Source organism: Macaca nemestrina, chromosome 2 (genome assembly GCF_043159975.1).
Source record: "Macaca nemestrina isolate mMacNem1 chromosome 2, mMacNem.hap1, whole genome shotgun sequence".
Lineage (NCBI taxonomy): Eukaryota > Metazoa > Chordata > Mammalia > Primates > Cercopithecidae > Macaca > Macaca nemestrina.
In genome coordinates, this window is record NC_092126.1 from 182,854,879 (window position 1) to 182,873,554 (window position 18,676).

Sequence of the window (18,676 nt, forward strand, 5' to 3'; positions counted from 1 at the left end):
CTCTGGGCCCTCTTCTAAAATCCTATACCAGCAACTAATAATAAAGTTGCAGTTTATTTTTTTTAATTACATATATTCCATCTGTCTCAAAAGACCTGTCAGTAGACCAAAAATACATATTTTTGCATGTAGATGATCAGAAGAAGATGCTAAACCAAAGAGACAAATTTCTCAAGACTTAGGAAAACTTTAGAAAACCTAGAACCATGTGTAATCCTTTCTTTGGTTTCTGGAGTCATAAGGCTACAATAACCAGTTTCCTTTCTTTAGCTCCAAAAACATCGCAACGAACAAGAACACGTCGTCCACGTCCCAAACATAAAACCACGCCACGCCCAGAGACACCGCAGACCAAACTAGGTAAATAATATGTGGTTCCTTGTCCCTGTGGCATCCCATTGGACGTGGCATGGGGGTGGCAGTTTCACATGCCACCTTATAACCCACTTGACCCTTGGGGTGAAGGCCCAAGTGATGGAAAGCAGCTGCTACCACAGTGCTCTGGCGATACCTGTGACTTCTCACTGATTGTGTGAGGACCTCCTTGGTGCCTGCATATTTTATTTGCAACCAATGCTATCATGGTAAAGTTCACTTTTCAAGAGAACGATGGCCTGCGTATTTTATTTGCTTCTCTGACATTCCATTACATTTTTCTCTTTGATTCCTCAGCTCAGCAAAAACTGACCTGATTAGGTGTCTAGTTAGCATATTTAGTTCAACCTGTCACACATTTTGAACATTTGCATCTGTGAGGAATATTTTCGAAAAAAACAAATGACTTACCTGAGTTAAAAGAAGCTGCTCTTGTGTGAGACTCTTCATAATAGATATACAGGAGTGTAAGGAAAAGCAAATATTTATTAAATTTTACCAACTGTTAAGCACATCGTTAATTCTTAGAGAAGCAAAACATCTGTGGGCTGATAAGTGTAATGTGAACCTTTAGGGAGAACTCCATTTCTACAAAAAATTCAAGAAAAATTAGCCAGGTACATGCACCTGTAGTCCTAACTACTTGGGTGACTGAGGTGGGAGGATCTCTTGAGCCCAGGAAGTGGAGACTGCAGTTGCTATAATTGCACCCTTGCACTCTAGCCCAGGCAGCAGAGCAAGAGCTCATCTTGTGGACCTTGAAATTTGTAGACCCTATAGATTTATTGGTGGATGGGTAGGAATCATATAAACAGAGGCAGGAAGGTGTCGTATGAGGGTGACATTGGAAGGATAGGAACTGTAAGTGCAACCTGATTGTAAGAAAGGCAAAGTTCTTTTAGTTGGACAGTAATGCTGCTTTTGACGGGTCTACAAAGAGTACTTCGAATGCCTGACTTCGATGATTGGGTTTGAGCCAATTGGCTCCAGCATGCTCTCCTAACCTAGGGGTCAGGCCTTTTCTGTGCTGATAACAGAGAGATGCACTAAGTTTGATGGACTGAATGACCCTCTATATCTGGCTCTTTGTATGCCTTTGTTTGAATAGAAGTCTTGGTCTTTTTCTAAGGTGCACGCTCAACAAAGAAGAGCATTATCTATTTTAATCACTCATCACTGTATCTGCTTAAACATATCAGTAATTACATCATCACGAACTAGGGCTTTGTTTTCCAGTTTATAGTGTAACTATACTTTCACATTAGTTTTTCCTAATTTTTAAACATAACATTATTAGATATTGTAAGATTTTTCTAAGCAGGGTTTTCTACTGTATTATCAGATAATATAAAAATAAGAAAAACTGGTAGCTAACCATGTTACAGATGCTGAGGTTATATCTGTTTCATAAAAGCAAATAAATACGTACCCTCACTTGAGAACTTCAAAATGTTTGCTTTGTGGCTATAGAACCAATGCTATAATGATAAAGTTCACTTTTCAAGAGAATGGTGGCTTTTCTCGTGTGTTTAACATTTATTTCTGTTTAAAACTGCTTTTGATCATTTCTTGCTACAGACTTTGGACCTATTACTCCTGGGACATCTTCAGGTAATGACTCTCTATGTCCTTCAGCAAGTGCTTTTTCTTACTCATTGTCAGATTTTGCTATGGTGCTGTATAGGCAATGGTACCATCTTTTGTTGTCATCTCATTACAGTATTCATCTTAAAATATGGAAAGCTTTCTTTTTAACAGAAATATGCAAGGACTTAATTCAAGACAGCTATCTGCTCCATAGCCCAGTTTGAAATTGTGTCACATCTGAGTCTCTGAACTATACTCTTAGAGCCAAGATCCAACTACAATTCCCCATATATTCCTTATTTAGAGCAGCAACACAGTATCAAATGATGATATTATGCAGTTTCTTTATGCACCTTTCTGTTTTTCAAGTTCTATATAATTTTTTTGCTTTATTGATGTTCCTGTGAATTTTATATACTTAGTCTAGTAAATTACCAAGTGGAAAATTTGCCCCAGTTATCTTAAATTATAAGTGAATAGTGTAGGGTTGGTTAGAACCTTTCTCACACCATTCAGAGTTAAGCAGTGATTTGGATTAGGGACACTTTCGAGAAAATAATGATAGTTTCTAATGTTTCTTTCTTAAACATAATTATATGTATAATTCTTATCTCTGAAGAACTTTCAATTATCAAAGAAAACCTATTAACGATCTGAGGGAGAAAATTTCAAACCAAAGTGACAAAGTTCTCTCAACTCAAACTCTAACAAGTATTTTAAAACTTAGAGTTATGTCATCCTATTCACAGTGAATGGAGCCATCAGCACCATATTAATCCTAAATTTTCTTCCTTCAGCTCCAACAACAACAAAAAGAACCCGTCGTCCACATCCCAAACCTAAAACCACGCCCCATCCAGAAGTACCTCAGACTAAACTGGGTAAATATGTAGTTTCTGTTTTATAGAATCCAAGCAGTCTACCACGATTGGGACTGTAAGTTCTATGTACACATAATCTATTGTGTCATGCCCTATATATCTCTTCAGAGTAAAAGCTACTGGTTAGTGAGGAGAACATGAATAGCTTAGCACTTCTTGCTTCCTTTGTAGGGATCTTCTCTGTTGATGATTATTTACTCTTGCTCTTTTATTTCATTCCTGTCTTCAAGATAAAGCTGCTCAGTATTGAGCCAGTGCACAATCATTTAACTCAACTACTTTTATTAAGTCCCTTCTAATTCCCCAAAGCCATATTAGTCCATACATCAGAAGTGGGAAGAATGTTTTCTTTCCCAGTTTACACTGTAGTTGTAAACAAAAGTTCTTCATGCATAACCAGTTAGAAACGAATATGAGGCAGCATGTTTATGCAAATATAATTTCTTGTATGGTATAAATGCCACCTCCTAGAAGCATGGCAAATATTTAGAGGAGGAAAATGTCCAGGATAATTAGAAACCAGCATAGAAACTGGATGAGTAGAGGGATGAGGGAACAGAGGCTGTTAAGCAGGGAATGTGTTGAAGCTGGCTCACCAGACAGGGGATAACTCGTTGATACCCTCCTGTTCAGTGATGAATTAAAGGGGGCTGGGATGTCTACTCAAGAGCTTAAATTTGATCTAGGGGGCTTCAATGATTCCTACTTCTGCACAGGATCATGCTTTTTCTGTTCTTAGAACTGAAGATACCCAGCCCAATGATACCAAAAACTGAGAGTTGGTTCTTCAGCTACTTAAGTACAGCTGTGTTTACTACAGACTTAGTCTCTTAATGAGTATAGTCTCAGCTTCCTTTTGGCTGTTAGTATGTGTGGTGCACAAACTCTAGGGCAACCTCCCAATGATTCCCTGCTCCTGGGGTTAACACCTTTATACAATCCATCCTCTCCCTTTCTCCCTCCCTGTCTGTCTCTCCCTCCCTGTCTCTCCCTTGTGCTAGCATGGCAGACACACTCCCAGCACATGCACCTATTCAACAGAGTGACACCCATCACCTTTGCCTTAGTTTATTGGTTAAAAAGTTGTCAGGGATCCAGCACATACTCAAGGGGAAGAGATGACAAAGATGTTAACACCAGAGATAGAAACCACTGGGGATCACCATAGGGACTCTCTGCTACACTGTGTTTGCTTTCAAATGTAAATGTTCTATCTGTCATTATTGATTACTGCTTATAATGAGTGCTCTTTGGTTTTTTGGCTTCCACGAAAGTGCTAGTCTTTACCATATCGTTTTCTAAGAAAATGGCTAACCAGATTTTCTAGTGTTCATTAGAATCAGATGGTTAACCAACAACAAGATCTTACTGTTGACCTCAGTGAGATGCTCAGCAAAATCCAAAGGCTATTGCTGACTATCTTCTGAGTCAAATGAGTACCTGATTATAGTTTGGAGAAATATTCAAAGGAAAAAAAAATGCATCCACTTTCTTTTGAGTTACGATATTAAGAATTAATTTTGCAGCCTTAGAAATCTGATGTTTAGTGGTAAGATGAGTGTTCTGACATTTCATGCATTCACAAAATCTCTTTGGTTTCTTTTATTACTTTTGATCAGTTCCTGCCACAATCCTCGAACCAGTTCTTAGAACTGAGGCTCCAGGGACAACAGTAGGTAATGGCACGTTATGTCCATCAACATCTGCCTCTCCTGCTCATTTCCAACCTATTCATCACCATCATAACCACAGCTTCTCTCACTTCACAAGGCTTCTGTGTCATCCTCTATCATTCAATTACTTCTTAATATATGTAAGAGTATTAAAACAATTTCTTGTTGGTAAGATAGCCAAGCATGAACTTATAGTCGGTTTATATATCTGCAATGTGATGACTTTGAATTCCCCACATCTTGCTCCCACATAATATTTTAACCACATTCTTTGTTACTGAGTTTCAAATATAATCACTGGAGGCTGGGGGTGAAGGTGTCTGTCCCTGATCTAGGCTAAGTAAATCGGCATAGCTATTACGGTGTGACACAGTTCTCTTGCAGATCTAAATTTCTACATTTTTACTGTCTGCATGATAATGATTTTTTTTTTTTTTTTTTTGGCATTCGGGGTAAGGATGTGTTCTTGTTTCAGTAAAGAGTAAAATTTTCCCAAGTAAAGAATATGCCCAAGGCTGGTAAATATGCCCAAGGCTGGTAAATTTAAATTATAAGCACCATCACAAATATAAAATCACCCTATATCTGCCTTCATCATTGCCATAACTCAGCAAGGTTTTAGAACGTGTTTTTCATTCAGGAATCCCTGTGAGAAGCTCCTTGAAATATCATCAGTAAACTTATATTTCTATGTGGTTTTTGTTCTTCAAAAAAGCTACATGATAAAAAGAGACAGCTTATTGAAATAGGGGCAAATATTTCAAACCCAGAAGAAACATTTCTTGGAAGTCAAGAAATTATAACAAATATAATCTTATCCACAGCTTCTGGAACCAAACACATTGTATTAACCTGAAGTTTTCTTCCTTTAGCTCCCAAAGTGCCTCAACGAACTCGTCGTCCACATCCCAAACCTAAAACCACACCGAGTCCCGAAGAGCTTCAGACTGAACTGGGTAAATTTGTAGGTCATGCTTGAGGAATCCTAGCAGCCCACCCCAGTGGGACGCAAAGAGAATGAAGTAGCCAGGCAGGGTCAGCAGCTAGTTCCACATCAGACCAGGCAAGGAGGAACAGGGCTGGGGAGATGATGTGGTAGCCAAATTCCTTATGCTTCTCTCTCAACGTCTATTTAATTCACTTCTCATTCAATTCTCTTCATCCCTTCAACGTTGAATGTATGATAAAGTGAAACAGCTAGAGAAGGAGCATATGTTCATGCAGGTGGGAGATTATTTCTTGGTAACTATAGGAGTCATGTAAGTCACAAATAAGGATCTAAGGCAGGAGTTGGCAAACATTTTCTAGACAGAGCCAGATAGTAAATTTCCTAGGCTTTCTGGGCCGTATAGTCCCTGTAGTATTTTCTTCCTCTTTTTTACAACCACTTAAAAACAGAAAAATCATTCTCAGGGGAAAATCATTCTGGGGGAAGAGTAATGGAGAAATTCAGAAAGGCAGGGAATGTATGGAAACAAGCCTGAGGAGGCAGTTTCTCTGACTGCCAGAGGCTGTCAGGCTTCTAGGTGTTGATGAGAACATTTCATTGAGGTGTCTGCAGCTAAGTGAGAAGAGGTCTTGAACGCTGGCCTGAAGAGTTTGGATTTTATGTAGGAATCATCTGCATCCCTGTGCAGTCGGGCTTTCTCTGGGTGTTGCCCAGCTGTATACCACAGACTGAGGGGCTGGCCCTCTTCTTGTCCTCTTAAGTACTCACGTTGGACAAAGCTCGTGGTCTTGTTCCAAAGATGAGTTTTCAGCAAAATGTGTATGGTCTACTGTGCTCTATTAGGTTCAGATCACTAAAGAATGAGAAAAACTCCTGGGACACTTCACATGGACCATTATCTGAATTATCTGACTACAAAGTAAATGACCGTTCCTCCTAAGAGATGAATTGGTACTCAAGGACACAGGTGCCACTTTCTCTGGGCTCAGGAGGCTGATTGTGTTTGCTTTGTGCTCTGGACAGATACATCATGACCTGGTAAAAATTTTTTTGAATGTTCTGAGTTTTTATTGTTTTTTGCTTTTTTTTATTGGCCAGTTCCTGCTACAATCTTTGAACCAGTTTCTCCTATAAAAGAGGCTCCAGGGACAACATTCGGTAATGCTGCTTTCTGATCTTCAGCAAGTGCTTGTTCTGCTCACTGTCCAGCTTATTCCACTTTATATTGCCATTCAATTACATTTTTGATTTTGTAATGGTTGAACATGCATGAAACAAGTTGCCTCTTGCTCATAAGAGAGCTATGTCTGAATCTAGTTTGGGACCTTTCCTGCTCTATAACTTGAAATGTTGATCGTATCATTTTGGTTTTGGCTTAACCAGAGTTCTCTATTAAGGGAGATTTCATATATTCTCGTGAGGTTCTGACCTGATCTATGCTAACCAGGCTGTAACACAGAAGTTTCTTTATACATCCCTTATACACCTCCCTCTTTATTTTTTTTTCCTTTTTTGGGGTTTATATTTTTGCTTTTTTATCCCATTTACAACCATTCCCAAACATCTACCTTTTTAATCTGCCTGTTATTTTTGTTATTTTGTTAATGTATGAGTACTATTTTTAGTGAATTATCTAACAGATAATGTGATCAAGGCTAGTAGATTTAAATAATAAACCCCATCCTTAGTATAAATTGAATTCCCCCCTAGTCTCCATCATAATCTGGATGATTTATAACCTTTTTAATCCAGGCAGGGCACTCTAGAATGTGATAAGCATATTAATCCTAAGTGTCTGAATTAATAGCTTTATTTAATCTGTCAAATTTGTTGTTGAAGTATCTTAAATAACAGAAGATAAAGTATAGTAGGAGCAAAATTTTTGCATTAGAAAAATATATCTTCTGAAGCTCAGGAAAATCTACCAAGCTTTGGAAAAGCTAAAGATTTTTTTAAGCCTACAATGTGCAGAAGCGTAAGATTTAAAATAACTAAAGTTTATCTTTTTCTATCTCCAAAAACCTCCCATTGAACGTATCACTCACAGCACAAACTTAATACCACTCTGTGTATGGCTACTCTTGAGACTATACCAGATAAATATAGGGTCTTTGGTTTATGGAGCTTAGGAGCCTGTCACTGATAGAAATAATAGATTCACATACCCCTTAGTGAGGGAGTCCAGAGGGTTGTTACCCCCTGATGGTTGACAAGGAGCCAGTTTAGAAGAGACCGGCAGGATCTTCTGTTTTTGTAGTAGGAGACATGTTTTACTTCGCAGTCTGCAGGCTAATTAAACACAAAAACTTCCCACATGAAAAGCTTAGAGAATGAGAATAAGCCAGGGTGTTTTTGCAAATTAAAGATTTTTTTTGGGAATATAAATGTTAAGTGTTAGCCTTATGATAAGGTCTTAAAGTAAAAAATGAATTTGGGTGTCAACAGAGGCAGGAAAGAATTTGGGCCTTGAAGTCACATCACAATTTGCACAAATAGGAAGGTGAGAATGAACAAAGATGAAAAAATTGGATATAAATAGAGGCAACCAGAAGAGGCAGAGATCCTGCTTCTAGGGTCAGCCAAAACATTTTTGTTGGTAATTCTGCATTTGGATGACGCCGTGGAAAGTGGAAGGAGGGCTTGAATGTCTCACTCATTGAGCCTGACATTGTTCTCATGAGCATCAAAAATCTTTCTTCCACACTAGATCATGTTTTCCCTCTGCTAAGTGTGGACAGTGATTTACTGGATGCCACAGACTGAGTGGCCACCCCTTACCCAGCCACTGCAGTGCTATTGTTTGGACAGAAGTGAAAAGTTCTTTCCAAAGTGGAGTTCCCAGCAAGATCATCAGTCATTTTGAGTTATTTGTGTGATGACCATTTGGATATTTCATCAGTTTTTCTGTAACCATAATTTGATAAACATATAGTACATGTTCTCTTCAGCATCCACTAAAGTGCAAATTAGTTTTTCACGAGCTTCTTGAGAATTATTAGAAACTTATTTAAATAAATGCCTTAAAACCTCCTAAAGTCTTCCATATTATATGCAGATAAACACCATAACTAGAGGAATTCTTTGCCTCATGTAGTGCTAAAGAGAGACCAAAGATGATGACCATCTCATGAGATGGTGTACTTGGTATAGTTTGGCCAAGTATAGACCAAAAAAAAAAAAAAAAAAAAAACAATTTCCATTTGAAAAAGGGCTACCATTACAAAGCAGTAGAGATTAGGGGGCTTAAATAACAGAAGTCTATTTCTCACAACTCTGGAGGTTGTAAGTCCAAGATCAATGTAGCTATAAGCGTGGTTTCTCTTGAGGCCTCTCTCCTTGTCTTGCAGATGGCCGCCTTCTCACTGTATCCTCACACAGCCTTTTCTCTGTGTGTGCAGCTCATGTCTCTTTTTCGTATGCGTCCATCAGTTGTGTTGAAGTAGAGTCCCGCCCTTATGACCTCATTTAACCTGAATCATCCCTTTGAAGGCCTCACTATGAGGATTAGGGCTTCAACATTATGAATTTGGTGTGTTGGGGTTGGGGGGTGGAAATATAATTCAGTCCTAATGCCCTTCCCAGAAATGTTTAATTATCCCAGAGGCAGTGTTACACAAGCAAGATACATTTTGATGTGAATACTATAGCTCCCACACATTTTTTACAATCTCTTTTGTTTATTTTATTACTTCAGTTCCTGTTACAGACCTCGAACCTGTTACTTTTAGAACTGAGACTCCTGCAACAACCTTAGGTAACAACCCTGCCATTACCTGGCTGTTTGCCAAGTGCTTTTGCTGCTTGTTGTACAGTCCATTCAGTCTTCATCCCTATAACATAGCATGTCTTCCTCGATGAAACAGCAAACATCACTGCCTGTGACCATTCAACTATTTCTATCATCTGAAGAATACTGAAGCCTCCTAAAAACAAGTTTCATGTTGTTTTTATGAGAGCCAGGCATGAGCTTAACTCAAAATATTTACCTGCCATGTAGCATATTTGAAATTATCATATCATCTCATGCTTCATTTAACAGAGTTCTATATTAACATTGAGTTTAAAACAAATTGGGATCTATTTCTTATCTAAGCTGATTGGCAATAATGCCTACTCTTACTCTCCTTTGCACATCTGAGTTTCTAGATTTAAAAAAAAAATGCCCAGTATGTTTCTTTCTTTATTGGTGCTTTAAGTAATGATATGTTTTATTACTAGTTTGACAATTAGGGAATTACTGAAGTCTGAAATCTTAAATTATAAACCTATTCCTTAATGTGACCCTAACTTCCTATCCTTTCTCATTGAATACTTTGCCCCAATCATTTTTTTTTCCCAGTGAGGAAGTTCTGTAAGTTTCTCAATACAAGTGCTAATCTTCGCTCCTTGGGTGAGCAACTTGACTGTATACATGAATTTGCCTGAAAAGTACCATCAATGATAAAATGATACATCGTTATAAAAGGAATGAAAAAGTAAAACTGAAAACAACTGAAGTTCCTGGAACTTTAGGAGATCTGACAAGTTTTGGAAAAACCTTTCCTCAGTATCCAGAATCTTAAGACCTAGAGTAACACAAGGCTTTTTCTTCCTTCAGCTACCAAAACATCAAAAAGAACCCGCCCTCCACGTCCCAGACCTAAAACTACACCAAGCCCTCAGGCACCTGAGACCAAACCCGGTAAATCTGTGATTCCTTGGTTTAAGGGTGATCCCTGGCAGCCTGTGGCAGTGGGGACTGAAGCAGTGCCAATGCTGAGCAGCAACAGGTCTTATTCTCCCTAAGCACAAGGGCATGAGGCATCATCAGTACCATCGCCTCTGCTCAGCTTTCAAGGAGAATGTGTGGCTGAGACCCAACTGGTGCCAGCATATCTTATTATTTCTATGTGAGACTTTTCTTTGAAACTACATGGTTAGTATATTTCTTACTGTCAAATTCCATTCACATCTTAAAAGTAGAACTTCTTTAGCAGAGCCAACATATTCAGTTCAAGTAAATGTAATTGTAAGTGCCTTGCATATTCCCATTCCCACATTGGCAACCATGGGTGATATGTCAGCTGTAGGAGAGTTATTTTACTGCAGAAGGAGTGGAGTTGAAGCTAAGCTTGCCTGACACAAACATAAAGTAATGATCTTTATGTTTTAGCTCAAAAGAAAAGATCGAGGTGGATTGGACTTGGACCTTGGGCCCACTGAGGATTTGGATGCATGGAGGGAAGAATGAACTAGAGCAGAAGGACCACATGTGTTGGGTCAGCTAGAAAGGCAGTCCAGTCTAGATGGATTCCTTCTAGATGGTCATGTATGACTGTTGATGATGGTGCATTTGGAAGGGTCATCAAGCCAGATGAAGAAGGATTTTGAGGGCCTGATTCAGAAGCTTTAGATTTGATACAGAGACATCAAAAGCTTTTGATTTCCCTTTATTCTGGGCTGACAGCAGACAGATGCTCTACCAGTTATTGCAGGTTGAGTGACCACCCTGTACTCTTAGTAAGTGTCATGGCTTGGACAGAGATCTCAAACTCTGTCTATAGATGAGTTCCTGGCAAGATGAACATAGTCCACTTCAATGATTAATTTTTTATATTGGTTTCAAACATATGAACTGTCTCTTTTATCCATGTTTACTTATACATAATAAGTGCTCATGTTCAGAAGTACAGAGTAATTGTATCTTTTAAGATAATTTCTAAGTATATGTGAGATAAATGCATTAAAATATTTTCCAGTGCAGTTTTCATATTAATTCATTAGTTAAAAACCTAATAGAATTTCATGTTGACTTCTTTAAGCTTCTCAACATAGTTCAAAAGCTAAGCCTGGGACTCCCCGTGCCTATAGTTTGGCCAAATCATCAATGAACAAACACGCATTCTTCCCCTCAGTTAAGAAGTTAATTTTTTTCTTTGTTTCTATGGAAGAATTGACATACTAGTAAAATTTGTTTGCATGTGAGTATTCTGACTTCTCATATGTTTAAAAATCTCTTTGATTTACATGTTGTTTTGGTCAGTTCCTGCTACAGTCCTAGAACCTGTCACTCTTAGACCTGAGGCCTCAACAACATTAGGTAATGTTGATACACAGTGTTTTTGACAAGCTGCTTTTGCTTATTGTCAAACCTAGAGTTTCAATTTGTTTCATGTGACAACAGTGTCATTCTTGATGGCCATTCAACTCTTCTTAAAATTATGAAGACTCTTAACTGTTGCTTTTAAGAGAAGCAGTTATGCATGAATCTACAGGAAGACATTTATTTGCCATATGGCCTGCTTGAATTGTCATGTTATTCTGTGTTTTGTTTAAACAGTGTTTGTGATAAAGCTGTGTTTCAAACATGTTAGTGGGTTTCTAACTCCTACCTGGACAGATAAAGCTATTAACTCTTATAAAGCAAAGAGGACCCATTTTGCACCTAAATTTCTACCCTTTTTTCTATTTGCATAGAAATTTATTGTTTTGTCTCTAGTAAGATCACAATATATTCAGATTTTAATAGCTCTATAGAATATGTGCCAAAAATTAAAAGACTAAGTTGTAAATCTCAGATTTAGTGGAACTGTCCTTCATTATCTGTTAAAATTTGGCAATAGTACTTAACCTTTTTGGTACCCAGTAAAGCTACCCTATGAGATTTTCATTAAAATTTCTAATCTTTATTTCTCAAATTAAAAAGTGTTTTTTGTCTTAAGGAACTTTCTATGATAAAAGATCTATAAGGAGGAATGTATGTGACAAAAAATCTCAAACTAAAAGGCAAACACCTATCAAGCAGTAGAAAGTAATGTTTTTTACCCTGCACAGCTTCTAGAATCATAGATAGTGTAGTTATGTAGTAACCCAAGAACTTCTTCCTTCAGCTTCCAAAACATCACAACGGACACGTCGTCCACGTCTCAGAACAAAAACCACACCACGTCCTGAAGTACCTGAATCCAAACCAGGTAAACCATGTGTTCCTGGTTTAAAGAGTCCCTGCAGCCTAAGCCAGCATGGTCTTAAGAGTAATCCCAGTGGTTGGGAGTAACCAATAGGCCCCTGTGAGAGGGAAACTACAACTCATGGTCAGCGGCAGATCCCACTGTGAAACTGTAAGAGAAACACCGTTAGGAGATCTGTGAAGCAACTGAATGCCTCATGCTTCCTCTGTGCAGTCCTCTCTGGCACTGTGCATTTTATTAACGTCCATTTATCTCTTAAAAATAAAACTTCTTTAGAAAAATTAGACATATTCAGCTCAAGTCAACAAACATTAAGTGCCTTAGATATCCTCCCAATCATATTAGCACATTTGGGGTATACATCAGATGTCAGAGATGCATTTTGATCCTCAAACTTGTGAGACAGTTGAGAACAGAAGCCTTTCCTTTGTAAATAAAGTAAAAGATGGTATGGGGCAGTATCTGTGCAAATATGAGACTGGTTTTGGAGTGCTGTCAACAAGATATGCTTAGTGTGTAAATATTTGGAGAAGGGAAATATAGATTAAGAAGAAATGGAGCCTTGAAATCACCAAGACACAGGGATGAGTAGAAGGGTGGGAAGAATAAAATCAGAAGGAAGAGACACAAGTAGAGACCAACCAGAGGAGACAGTCTAACTGGACAATTGATAAAAAAAATTTCTTACTTTGCTGGGCACAGTGGCTAACACCTGTAATCCTAGCACTTTGGGAGGCCGAGGTGGGTGGATCATGAGGTCAGGAGTTCAAGACCAGCCTGGCCAAGATGGTGAAACCCTGTCTCTACTAAAAATACAACAGTTAGCTGGGCATGGTGGTGGGTGCCTGTAATCCTAGCTACTCAGGAGGCTGAGGCAGAGAATTGCTTGAACCCCAGGAGGTGGAGGTTGCAATGAGCTGAGATCACGTCACTGCACTCCAGCCTGGGTAACAGCAAAACTCCATCTCAAAAAAAAAAAAAAAAAAAAGTCTTCAAGATGACAGGCAAATCCCTTCTGAATCTCACTAGGACCATGGATACCCATGGCAGAGATGCCTAGGTCCCTGATGGAGCAGTTGGGATTTGATCTGGTAGACATCAGCAAGCTGTTCTTTCCACATGAGGGCATGTTCTCTCTTTGCTCAGAATGGAGGTATATCCTACTCAATTCATCATGCTAAGACCTCTGTCTCTTTCCAAAGATGAATTCCTAGCAATACCTACATAGTCCATTTTGGATTATTAATTAGATAACCAGAATGAGGAATAAGGAAATAGGTACCTGACTTAGGTACCTGTCTTAGGTATCGAATTTCTGGAAATCAACTGCCTACTTTTTTAGTTTTAAAGGTTGCCATATAATTCTATAGGCTGTATTATACTAGTAAGACTCATTTTTGAAGAAAAGTTTTGAGTTTACATTCATTTAAAATAATCATTTGGTTAATTTTAATGCTTTTGGTCAGTTCCTACTGCAGAGCTCAAACCTGTTACACTCAGAACTGAGACTTGGGTGACAACACAAGGTAATAGCACGTTGCAGTCCTCATTAAGTGTCCTTCCTTCTCATCGTCAAACCCATTCCATCATCATAGCCGCAGATTCTTATGCTTTTTAAGACTACATCATCATTCTCTGTTGTCATTCCATCATATTCTTCATCCTAAAGGTATTGAAAATACTGACTCTTAAATCACCCTTTGTTTTTAAAAGAGCCATGCATGAACCTAACTCAGGCTATCTTTTGGGTATGTAACCATCTGAAATTATTTTGTCATCCAGTGTGTTTTTTTAACCAACTTTTTTGTTCAAGGTGACTTTAAAATGCAGTTTTCTTGATTCTAACATTATTGTGGTACCAAAGAGTTTCTTTATGAATCTAAAGTTCTACTTACTCACTTATTTTTGCTATCTATGTGATATTCTCTGATTGACGTGTTTGTTAATTATGTGGTCTTATTTTAGTAATTGTGAAAGAACTTACAACTGACTACCAGCACTGTGATATTTTAGCAGTGACTCTTAACCTTTTTATTTGATGAGTCCTATTGACTATTGTTCACTTCTTAAATTAGCAATTTCATTTTAGAATGTGACACTTTCTCCCAAAAAACTTTCTTCAATTGTAAAAGGAGACATACTATTATGATAATAGTAAATGTTTCTAATTAAAAAGTTTAAAAGACATATTTCCTGAAATATGAGAAAATCTAGTAAGTTTTAAGAGATCTCAAACCGTGTGTCATGCTACTCATAGCTTCTGAACTACGGACTCTGTAGTAACTGAAGGTTTTCTTTCTTCAGCTCCTAAAACATCACAACGAACTCGTCGTCCACGTCCCAAAACTAAAACCACACCAAGTCCTGAGGTTCCTCAGACCAAACCGGGTAAATTCGGGTTTCTGGTTAAAGTAGCTCATCCTAGCAGTTCTCGGGAATTTATAATGGATGCCAACGATGGGAGTGATGGCCCGTGTGAGCACCATGTGGGTGAAGGCACAAAATCATCTGCTGCTGCTCCCCCTGTTGAGTTAGCAAAGGAGAACACAATTGGGATAGATCTGTGTGGCAGGTGAATTCCTTGCACTTTCTGCATACAGGTTTGTCTCTTACTATGTATCTTATTTACTATTTTTTTTTTTTTTTTTTTTTGGAGACAGAGTCTTACTCTGTTGCCCAGGCTGGAGTGCAATGACACAATCTCAGCTCACTGCAATCTCTGCCTCCCAGTTCAAGTGATTCTCCTGCCTCAGCCTCCTGAGTAGCTGGGATTACAGGCGTGCACCACCACGCCCGGCTAATTTTTGTATTTTTAGTAGAGACAGGTTTCACCATGTTGGTCAGACCGTCCTCAAACTCCTGACCACATGTTCTGCTTGCCTCAGCCTCCCAAAGTGCTGGGATTACAGGCGTAAGCCACCACACCCGGCCTCTTATTTACTACTTTTTATTTCATTCAATTGTCCTCATAAAGACAAAATGCCTTAAATAGAACTTGCATTTTTATTTCTAGAAAAATATTTAAGTGCCTTCTGTCTTCCCACAGCCACATCAACAACTGTGAGGCTATCACAGGAGGAGGAAGCTTGTTTTTCACATCTTACTCTGTAGTATAGTCAAGGTCAAAACCTGTCCCAAAGATTGAAGCAAGAGAGTGTACCTGGGCAAATTGAACTTGTTTTGAGGGGTGCTGTTCACATCAATAAGCTTAGAAAAAGAAAATGTTATGAAGAATAAATAATTGGAAAGAAGTTGGGTCTTAAAATCTTAGAGATGAAGAGAGTCAGAAAGACAGGAGGGGTAGAGGCAAGTCAGAGGGCACAGGCTTCCAGAAACACACAGGATTCTGCTTCTAAGTAGTGATGACAGCTGCATTTGGAAGGGTTTATAAGAGCAGCTGAAGAAAGTCCTTGAAGATATGACTCGAAAGTCTGCATCTGACCCAAGTAGCATCATCCATCTAGGGTCCCGCATTTTTATGATGGGAGTAGAGAGCTACTCTGCGTGTTTGTCCCTTATCCTGATTTGTTGAGTGCCTTTACTGCAAAAGAAATCTCCCTAAGATTCACTTTGCTTTATTCTTTGCTGTGTCTTCTCTCAAACAGGCTGTTGACTATATTCTTGCTCATTTAGACACATTATTAAAGCTTCCACAAACATGCCAACAGTTACTAGGACAGTTAGATAAGTATATATTTGGCAAAATGCCTGAATAAGCTTCTAAGGAAGTCTTCTAGTTGGAATTAAGTACTCAGACACCTAGGAGAATATTATGTGGGCTTTACTGAGATGTGTGCCAAATTGTGTAGGCTGTGACTAAGTGCCTCTTAAAAAATTGTTTATCTGGCTATAAGATGGCCAAGTCTTCAAATAACAAGTATCAAATTTCAGAAAATTTCTTAAAATTGCTATATACTGATTGAAGCAGTATTATACTGGAAAGATATAATTTACTGGCTTTTCACAAGTGTTTATTTCATTGCTTTTAATTAGTTCCTGTTACAGATCTTGAACCTGGTATTCTCAGAACTGAAGCTCCAAAAACCATGGGTAATGAGAATGTGTGTCCTTCAAATAGTGCTCTTCCTGCTTATTGTCATCCACTGTAGTCAGTTTCTTCTACATCGTAAGACCATTCTGTCATTCTTTGTCATCATTCCATTATAGTCTTTATCTTGAAATTATGCTAGACTCCATGTCAAATTATCAGTTGAATTTGAGAGAACTGTGCATGAACTAATATCAGGACATCAAACTGCTTTTAACTGTTCAACGTTATGTCATGCGATCATGTGCATTTGTTTCGACAGCATTGACCATTTTAAGCTGCATTTCAAACACGAATCTCCAGCTATCCCTTATTTATGCTGCTTATTCCTCATCAATTATAGGGAAGCACAGTGTTTCTTTGCTCATATTGTTTTTTATTATATTAGGATCTGTGTAACATTTATTTTTTTGTTTCAAGGAATGATGTTTATAGTAAATTCTCAAATTGTAAAATGTACCTAAGTCTTGAAAGTTTTAATGATAGGCTTCCATAATAGGATAGACTGACTCTTTATTCATCTCTATTAAGGTTTAACAGTTTCTTAACTTTTACTGAATCAAGGAATACTTTGAGATTTTGATGAGCACAGTTTATTAATTACATGGTGTTCTTTATGCTTTCATACATATGAACTCTTTATTGTACCCATAGTTATTTAAACAGTAGATAACAAGACATTTATCCCAACTTCTATAGAAGTGCAAATAGACTGATAAATGCCTTTTTCAGTAAAGTTAGAAAAGCATATATTATGCAAATGCGTAAAAAGCTTGTCCAACAATCTTCCACTAATATGTAGCAAGAATCAGATAATCAAACATCTAGGAGAATGTCTTGTTGACCACATAGTGATATTAAACTGAGTGCAATGCTATCTTGCAAGTCTATCTTACGAGACTAATGAGTGCCTGACCATGGTTTGGCTAAATCTGCAAAAAACAAGTCTTACTTTTCTCTCAGTTCTGAAGCTTAAAAATTGACGTGTGAAATTAATATTCAAGTTAAATCTCTTTGCTTTATTTTATTATTTTTGTCTAGTTGTTACTACAGTCCTTGAACCTGACACTTTTAGAACCAAGGTTCCAGAAACAACATTAGGTAATGATATTCTGTATTCCTGAATAATTTTTCCCTGCTTATTTTCAAATCCGTTCCATCATTATCATAATCACATTGTCATCAGCTTTGTAGGACTATCTTGTCATCCTCTGCTGTCCTTCAACTTTATATTGTCCTTCAACTTTATATTAGAGTATTAGTGATCCTTAGAAGTTACCTATTATTTTCAAAAGCTATGCATGGACCTAGTTCAGAGTCTACCATGTAATCTTATTTGAATTTGTGTCATCTGCTTTTGTCTAAACAGCATTCATGTCTAAAGCTAAATTTCAAACACAGTTGCTGGTGGCTATATCTTATCTAAACTGACTAAACTCTAACAGTTCTTATGGTATCGTGGATTCTTTGGCATACTCAAAAGATTTAGTGTGAGCCTAAGATTCTATCATCCAGAGTTTGGCTCTAGTGTTTTTGAAGTTAAAGATGTATGAGTCTCTTCACTTTTCAACTTGATTTTATACATAAGTTTCCTGTCTCAAGAATCTTTCAGTGATTAAAAAAATTAACAAAATAGAAAATATTTTAATCTTAAAAGACATATGACTTAAATCTCAAGGAAATATGACATACCTTTAAAAACCTAAAGTTTGTCTCCAAAGCCACCTGCACTAGAGTAATCCAAAGTTTCTTCCTTCAGCTCCTAAAACACAACGGACACGTCGTCCCCGTCCCAGACCCAAAACTACATCAAGTCCTGAAGTACCTCAGAACAAATCGGGTAAATGTATGAATCCTTGGTTTAAGGAGCCAAGGAACCTGAACCCTGGTGGGCTGTCCCAATGAAGTCCTAACAAAATGCCTATGACAGGAAGTAACAGTCATCATGTTTTCTAAGAATCAAATTATTTGACATGGTAGCAGCTCCTTCTCATACAGAGCCGTCCAGGAGAACATGGCTTGGGGACACTTGGGTGCCTGATCTCCTAAATGACTTGGTTTGGATGACGTTTTTGGTCCCTCTTTAAAGATGTGTTTACAGCGAGATTAGCGTACTCATGGGTATTTATTGCTATATCTGCATTGAAACATGTGATCCATTTGTTATAGACATGGTTACATAAACAGGCATTTTTTTCAACTTCCAAGAAAAG

General features: G+C 37.9%; 1 protein-coding gene across 25 annotated transcripts in view; it reads left to right on the top strand.

The window, feature by feature from the left end:
- The window catches only part of ABI3B (ABI family member 3 binding protein), a 244,785-nt gene that overhangs the window by 158,974 nt on the left and 67,135 nt on the right, over positions 1–18,676 (top strand). For 18 of the 25 annotated variants that reach the window (XM_011734009.2, XM_011734020.2, XM_011734013.2 and 15 more), the window contains 15 exons: positions 271–360; positions 1,954–1,986; positions 2,760–2,843; positions 4,463–4,519; positions 5,389–5,472; positions 6,564–6,623; positions 9,160–9,219; positions 10,063–10,146; positions 11,488–11,544; positions 12,335–12,418; positions 13,882–13,941; positions 14,720–14,803; positions 16,409–16,465; positions 17,505–17,564; positions 18,223–18,303. The exons of 2 other annotated variants lie outside the window; for them this stretch is intronic. In XM_011734009.2, coding sequence (XP_011732311.2) covers positions 271–360; positions 1,954–1,986; positions 2,760–2,843; positions 4,463–4,519; positions 5,389–5,472; positions 6,564–6,623; positions 9,160–9,219; positions 10,063–10,146; positions 11,488–11,544; positions 12,335–12,418; positions 13,882–13,941; positions 14,720–14,803; positions 16,409–16,465; positions 17,505–17,564; positions 18,223–18,303 — 1,035 coding nt within the window. The remainder of the gene's footprint in view (positions 1–270; positions 361–1,953; positions 1,987–2,759; positions 2,844–4,462; positions 4,520–5,388; positions 5,473–6,563; positions 6,624–9,159; positions 9,220–10,062; positions 10,147–11,487; positions 11,545–12,334; positions 12,419–13,881; positions 13,942–14,719; positions 14,804–16,408; positions 16,466–17,504; positions 17,565–18,222; positions 18,304–18,676) is intronic. 5 more of the 25 variants (XM_011734015.2, XM_024791443.2, XM_071092515.1 and 2 more) reach the window with 3 other exon arrangements.